Source organism: Bombus vancouverensis, chromosome 15 (assembly GCF_051014615.1).
Source record: "Bombus vancouverensis nearcticus chromosome 15, iyBomVanc1_principal, whole genome shotgun sequence".
Lineage (NCBI taxonomy): Eukaryota > Metazoa > Arthropoda > Insecta > Hymenoptera > Apidae > Bombus > Bombus vancouverensis.
Genome location: NC_134925.1, coordinates 1,724,656 through 1,732,686, shown reverse-complemented (window position 1 = coordinate 1,732,686; position 8,031 = coordinate 1,724,656). Strand labels below are relative to the sequence as shown.

At 42.7% G+C, this 8,031-nt stretch overlaps 2 protein-coding genes across 2 annotated transcripts in view; one reads left to right on the top strand and one right to left on the bottom strand.

Moving 5' to 3' along the window:
* The window catches only part of LOC117164336 (uncharacterized), a 79,691-nt gene that overhangs the window by 62,355 nt on the left and 9,305 nt on the right, over nt 1-8,031 (bottom strand). The gene's annotated exons all lie outside the window — the stretch shown is intronic.
* LOC117164442 (uncharacterized) lies at nt 372-7,626 on the top strand. The gene is made up of 11 exons (XM_076624760.1): nt 372-577; nt 734-812; nt 1,309-1,769; nt 1,877-3,131; nt 3,860-3,996; nt 4,059-4,158; nt 4,502-5,101; nt 5,302-6,743; nt 6,822-6,979; nt 7,223-7,372; nt 7,458-7,626. Exons 1-11 carry the CDS (start codon nt 420-422, stop codon nt 7,523-7,525), a joined length of 4,608 nt encoding a protein of 1,535 aa, XP_076480875.1. The 5' UTR covers nt 372-419; the 3' UTR covers nt 7,526-7,626.

The following is an 8,031-nucleotide window of genomic DNA, read 5'->3' as shown; positions in this document are numbered from 1 at the left end:
AGTATACAAAGATTTATTTCACCCGCTAAATATTGCAGCGACTATTCTACTTTGATCATCTCATGTATGTTTTTGATGTTACGTGTATTCTGTGCATTCTTGCATCTTTAAATTTTCTATAGACGCGTAAATATCCGCAGTTCGCTTATAAATACACACCTATTTTTACACTTTGTATAGCTGGCTTTCCACTACCTTCGATGATTTTTAAAAATCTCGATGAGCGGGAGGAGGGGCGTATAATTCGCTGAATTTCGACACACGAATGCTGTCAGTTCATAAACACTTCTACGAACAGCTACGCAATCGAAAGAGACGCCGTGGCACCGCGGTGACCCCGAAACGTTATCAGAAGAGATGTAATCCTGCGCATCGAGAAAATAAGAAACCAGTAATCCATTGGTGCTCGCGCATTCAACATGTACAAAACGTTGTTCGTCAGTTCGGTTCTTTGGACATTGTTGGTATCTGACACCTTGGCGATCGAAGGTGTCAAGGGCCGTCACGTTCACCACGATCGACCGAATTCTGTCTTGAACAGCACCGTGCAGGCTGGACTTTGCTACAAGAGGATACGGTGAGTGGAACGAGAAAATTCGATAACGAAAACGACGGATGCTTTTCCGCGTTGAATCGCAACGATGCAAATATGCAACAAGCACGACGCGACGTTTAACCCTGGTTATCGCCACGACGCCCACTGAATTCGTTCATTTTCTTTGCTTCTTTTCAGCTACGCGGATGCGTTAGCATTGAACGCCACGGGTCAGTTCCCTCACAACACACTTCCTTCGACGCCGCAAGAAGGCACGGTAAATGTACCACACAGTAGCTCCAAAAGTTTAACACATATCCATATTTCCCAGTAACACGTTTCTTTTTTTTTTTTTTCTTTTTTATGAAATTCTATCCTTTCATCTTCAGCCATAGCACGGTAGAACTTTGATCTTTCGAACGTCTCTTATTATATCTCATAGTTTATATCTCTGTAGGCAATAGAAATATTCTAAAAATACTTAATCCTGCTGCGACCCTTCGTATTTTACCAGATAAAAAAGATTTGTAATATTTTGAAATACGCGTAGTATAAAATCGAGATAAAAGATCGTGCGTACCAGTAACAATTTTTTGATATTTTGTTCGAACTTGAGATATTTCTTAACGTTAGAGTAAACTATATCATAGTCTCTGTATATTCCTCAATGAGTTTTCGATTCACACACACACACACACAATATGGATATAAAAATCTTCTATGATAAGCGTTCAAATACTCTCATTGTATATTCCTTCCCTTTTTACCATTAGAAAGGTGGATGGATCACGATTCTGGATTGTTGCGACGGCTACGAACGTAGCTCCACTTCCGGCGATTGCAATCCTAGCTGCATCGATGGATGTTTAGGTGGAGAATGCACCGGACCAAACGTATGCACCTGTTCTCCAGGCTGGATTGCACAGAAGGGCGTCTGCGTGCCCTCTTGCGAACAACCATGCCAAAAGGACGCTTATTGCTTCTCGCCGAACGTGTGCACTTGTAAATTGGGCTACGAAGAAGAAAACGGCAACTGCAAGCCTATCTGTCCCGGTGGCTGTAAAAATGGCGAGTGCGTGGCACCTCGAGTATGCAGATGCAGAGAAGGATACGTGATTCAACCCTCGCCCGAAGGTTTCACTGGGATCGAGGGCAAAGAGTGCGTACCCGTTTGCGAAAATGGTTGTCGCAACGGAGAATGCACTGCTCCTGGAGTCTGCACTTGTCACGAAGGGTAAATTGACAAACTTGAACATTTCAAATGGTTAAATGTTATTAGCAAACGTATTGCCAAGGCTAGCGTGTGCGAGACTCGTAAACCAGCGAATTGTTTCTTTACAGGTACATTAATCCTTCGGGTGATACGGAGTCCTGTGTGCCCAGCTGTCCTTCTGGTTGCTCCAATGGCGAATGCATCGCGCCCAATGTCTGTAAATGTAAACCAGGCTTTACGCTCGATTCGACCAACAGATGCGTTCCAGAGTGTCCTCAAGGCTGCATCAACGGAGAATGCATCGCTCCCAGTGTCTGTAGATGTAAACCAGGCTTTACCCTCGATTCCACCAACAGATGCGTTCCAGACTGTCCTCAGGGTTGCACAAATGGCGAATGCGTATCTCCAGGTGTCTGTAAATGTATACAAGGCTTTACCCTCGACTCAACTAACAAATGCGTTCCGGAGTGTCCTCAGGGTTGCACCAACGGCGAATGCGTATCTCCAGGTGTCTGTAAATGTATACCAGGCTTTACCCTCGACTCAACCAACAAATGCGTTCCGGAGTGTGTTCAAGGTTGCATCAATGGCGAATGTGTAGCCCCTGGAATCTGTAATTGTAGTCCAGGTTACGTACTAGATAGCAATAGGAACTGTGTCCCGGATTGTCCACAAGACTGTGCGAATGGCGTATGCGTTACACCAGGCGTTTGCAAGTGTAACCTTGGCTATTCCCACGACTCCAATGGCAGATGCGTCAACACGCAGTCCGAGTCGAAAGTCTCTGATTGTCAGTTCGATTGCGGTCCAAACGCCAGGTGCGTAGGTCGCAACAGATGCTCGTGTAACCTAGGATACCGCTTGGACCCAGATACCAGGAGATGCATTCCGTTGTCCAATTCCTTCGAATGCAGAAACGGTTGTGGCATCAACGGCTTTTGCGCCGGTCCTGACATGTGCATCTGCAACTACGGAATGCCCGTCGATCCTGTCACCGGAAGGTGTCCTGACTTACAGCCAACCCAGTCACAGTGCCAACCCGACTGCGGGCCAAACGGTAGTTGCGTTGGTCCCAATCGTTGCGTCTGCAACTTTGGATACATAGTCGATCCCGACACTGGAAGATGCATTCCCCAAAGGGGCACCACGGGAGAGGCTATGTGCGAACTGCCGTGCCTGAACGGAGATTGCACCGGCATTAATCAGTGCACGTGCAGACGTGGCTACACCTTGAGTCCTTCCGACGTCACTCGAACAAGATGCGTACCAGTATGCATGGGTGGATGCCATAATGGCGTTTGTACGGCGCCAAACATGTGCATCTGCAATCCTGGTTACAGAAAAGAAGCTGGCGTCAAGGGCAGGCAGAGATGCGTCCCCGTTTAATTTGTTTCTTCGTTCTATTTCTTCGTTGTGTGCCGTATAGTCACAGATATATCCGAGTAAAGTATGTACGATCCTCAGTTAATAGAAGCGTTTTTTCATTCGCGCAGATTTCCTATACCAATTATCAAGCTATGAGAAATAAAATTTTCTAATTGTTTAATTTATATTATAATAGTGGAATTATTGTAGCAACCGTCGAAGACTTTTCCAACGAAGGTCATACCAAATATGACCATATTTAAATAAATCCGAGTTACACGGATGATAGGCGATTAGAAGATGGTCATTAGGCGAGACCATTTCGCTCACACTCAATGTTTCTCACTCGTATCTTTGAGGTATCTAAGAAATAAGCGGACTCGAGCGAAATAACAGTCGACCATTTGCTCGCTTATAGAGTATCTACCTCGATAACAAACGCGTAGTAAATCTTACTGTATACCGAACTGTATGATTGCAAATGTATGCATGTGTCGTAGTTGATACGAAGCAGCGATTCGAGAATGTCCTCGGCACTAGCCTTCGATTGTACAGTGTCTTTTAATCTTTGTACGATTATTTGTGAATAAAACAGATATATACGGAAACGGAGTGACATATAGCTTTGCGAATTCTTGGTGATTAGTTAGAGAGAGAGATATCTCTGAACATCCTGTTTCGTTTCATATTGTATAGGATATGAAACACTGCAGAGAACGAATGCTTTAGTATCGTTCATTCATTAATACAGAACGCGTCAGAACGAGACAAATCTGAAAATGACATTTCTTTACGTCATACTTCTCGCTATTTTTCTCCAAGTAAGCAAAGTCGAGCCGGATCTATACAGTAGAAGCCATTCACGTTGTGACAAATTAGTCAGGTATATTCGCCTTGTCTTTGAAATAATGAACAAATCGATTTAATCGTCATTGTACTTCTTAGTTTCAGAGCGTCACGGAACGTCTCATACAGAGAGAGTTATCGAGTCAATAAATGGGCAATTTTTTACGAAACAAAATACCGATGGAAATACAGAAAAGAGGTAAACCATTTGATTCTACGCGAAGAATTTCCATTTTCGTCGAAATTAGTAGACTGGCGATATTTATGCGAATTCATATTTTTGTGTATACGAGTAAGCAAAGATTTATTTCACGTAGTATATAGATTATAACGAGTATAGTATGTGCTTGGAATATTTATATCTCATAGCCAATGCCTCGTTAATGAAACAATTTGGAACGCTCTGTGTATTTCTACATCTTTAAATTCTCTCATAAGAGATGATCATGATCGTAAGATTCTACCTGCATAAAAACGCCCCATCTATGTACGTATTACAAACTGATAAGACAAAAATGTACACGCTTAAAAAATATTTCTAGTATTACACCGACTATCGTATTGAGAAAATGTGCTGCCCTACGTATGAAATGAAACTCGACGAATGCTACCCTGTCTGCTCTCCTGAGTGCACGAATGGCTATTGCGTCGAGGATGCGTACGGTAACAATCACTTTTGTCAGTGTTACACGGACTACGTTTTGTCTACAGCAAACAAACATGTTTGCGAACCATTTTGTCCTGACTGTGAAAATGGAAAATGCATGACTCCGTACAAGTGCGAGTGCAATCCGGGATACCAATACCAGGGTATTAAGGACTGCCAGCCGATCTGCAGTAAGCCGTGCGTAAATGGCTTTTGTGGAGCACCGGAACGTTGCACTTGTAACAAAGGTTACAAGTTACTGGATAATTCGACCTACACCTGCGAGCCAGTCTGCGAGAAAATTTGCGTGAACGGCAAGTGTACGGGGCCTAATACCTGCACTTGTCACGATGGCTACGTACAAACAGACGAGAACTCGAAACACCTGTGCGTGCCATTCTGCGAAATTCCTTGCGCACCGTACGGAGAGTGCACTGCTCCTAACATCTGCACTTGCCTCGAGGGCTATCGATTTGATAATAGGAGTTACATAATGGTAAGTGTAAAATAAATTCTTGAATTGTTACGTGAAAGTTCGAAGAAAATTCTGAATCTACGTTGATAATTACAGTAGAATGTCGATTTTTGAAATTTATTCAATATCGGTAAAAAGGAACAAATATTTTAATGAAATAAATCAAACGAAAATATTCAAAGTGTGAAGAAATACGACAGAAGAAGTGCTTCTGTTTTTAGAATACGGAATTCTTCGCCAATAAATCGGCCTGTATACCTATCTGCGAGCAGACCTGCGTAAACGGATACTGCAGTGCGCCAAATGAATGTAACTGTCATCCTGGTTACGCAAAATCAAAAACTAAGGGGAACGTTTGTGAGCCTGTCTGCGAAGGAGGTTGCGTGAATGGGTACTGCAGTTATCCAGATACATGCAAATGTAACCCAGGCTATAAACCTCACACAGCGAATCATTGTGTACCTATCTGCGAAAAGCCTTGCCAATACGGACACTGTATCGGCCACAACATATGTGCTTGCGTAGACGGCTACCATCTAACCGCAGACGACCCCTTCGTCTGTGAACCGACGTGCGAAGAAGAATGTCACTTTGGAACTTGCGTTAGACCTAACGAATGCGCTTGCAACGATGGATACTCGAAAAAAAACCGGACCGTGTGCGAGCCTGTGTGTACAGAGCCATGTATCAACGGGTACTGCGGTGCTCCTGGGATATGCGCTTGCAATTCTGGTTACAAATTCTCACACAATTCTAGTACCATCTGCGAACCTGTTTGCGACCGCTTGTGCTTCAATGGATTCTGCAGCGAACCCAACAAATGCAAGTGTCTAGTAGGGTACCAGCAACTGGAAAATAACTTCAGTGCTTGTGGACCGATCTGCAAGGAAGACTGTGTCAACGGATATTGCACTCGTCCAAACGAGTGCACGTGCGAACCAGGCTATCGACCCTCGAAGAATAATTCAAATGTTTGCGAACCTGTTTGTACACAACCTTGTGAGAATGGATTCTGCAGCGCACCAGAGAAATGCAATTGCAAAGAAGGTTACAGTCTATCGTGGGACGTTCCGAACGTTTGCGAACCTGTATGCACGGTATCGTGCGGTGTTAATGGGATCTGCGTTGCACCAGATAGCTGCAAATGCAAAGAGGGTTATGAATCGATGGGTAACGAGACTGCGTTTACCTGTGAACCTGTTTGCGACTTTGACTGCGGGAACGGTACCTGCGCATCTCCGAACGAGTGCACTTGCTACGCGGGTTACGCGGAAGACGCAGAAGGTCACTGTCAGCCATTCTGCGAATTTTGCAACAATGGAACCTGCGTGCAGCCTGAAGTCTGCGAATGTGACGAAGGTTTCGTTCTAATGGAAAGAGAAAATCGGAGCGTCTGCGAACCGTACTGCAAGAGCTGCTTCAATGGAGTATGCGTAGCACCCGGTGATTGTCGATGCAACGCTGGTTTTGTGAAAACAGATACTGATAATTCAAACGATGGTAACGACTGTGTCAGCGCGTGTAAAAATAATTGCAACGACCATGGAGTTTGCGATGTCAATAACAGAAACTGCCACTGTTATTACGGATGGGATGGGATGGACTGTGGGGAAACACGATTTTGTATCGCGACGATGAACCACACAAGCGAACGCTTAAACGCGTAAGTATTGAAAACTTTTACATAATATTTTTGTACATTATGTGCATTTTGTATATTTTCATGCTCTTTTCATTGCAGATCGAACGTCGAGTACGATGTAAACAACACGATCGCTTACGTAGTTGAAAATAGTCCAATGTGTCACCACGATTGTTTAGACAAAATCAATAACGAGACTTTGTGCTTTGGAAAGTACGAGAACAACACAGAGGATGATAAGATCTCCTGTCTGATCGGTACAACTATAAATGAACAACTTTCTTCTACACACAAGCTTCTAATTACAAGCTTCTACAGAACAAGCTTCTAATTACTTTTCAGAGATTACAAATTTTGTTACGAATATCAGTAATGATAATTAACTTTGTTACGAATTAATCAATTAAATAATCTTCTTTGTCGATTCGTTATCGCTTTACACGAATCTTTCGTGCCAATTCTATCTCTTACATTTTTTTAATTGGGACACTACATTGTAGATTCCAGCTGTTATCGAGTGTACGCAACACGCACAAAAGGCCTAAGTTACGCATCGATATCTGGAATCGTGGGTGCTACGGTGATTACTGGTAGCGCCGCTATAATCTACGCGTTGATACGAACGAGCTTGAAAAAGAAAATTTCTTCTGGTAATTAATGTATCGCTACGTCATCAAAGTTTCCAAATAAGAGTCTCTAAAAACGCAACTTTTGAATTGTCGTTTGCAAACGCAGATAATACGCCAGCAACGTCGTCCCGGGGACAAACATCTTTAATTCCTGAAGAGAATAGCAGCCTGTAACTGGAAGACGAACTGTATTCATCGTTTCACCTCTTTGTTAAGCTACTACATCGATGCATCTAAAATATATTTTATAAATAAAACGTTTGTCACATATTCCATCAGGCCAAGTTTCAATCTAACTCAAACCCTCTCACTTTTCGAAATAATAATTTGTTTCGTTGCTTAAAATTTATAAAGGCTACCAGATCTAGAATTTAGAAACTTCATTCGTAACCTCTTTTGAGAAAATTCGTGCATTAAAAAGTTTTCTAACACTAGAACTACCGATAGTTAACACGAGGCTATTTCTATCACAACCAGTCAAAATGACACGTCTTTAAAAAATACATGATAATAGAATATTTTTCGATTTATTACGTTCTTACAGAAGGAATTCCATGTTATGTAGTATATTTTTGGTATTATTAATCCAGCTGAGACCATGATCCCTAAACGAGAGTTGACATATTTATAAAATTGTAGAACCAGTCGTTTTGACTGGTGTGGTATTTCTAGTGTTAGCA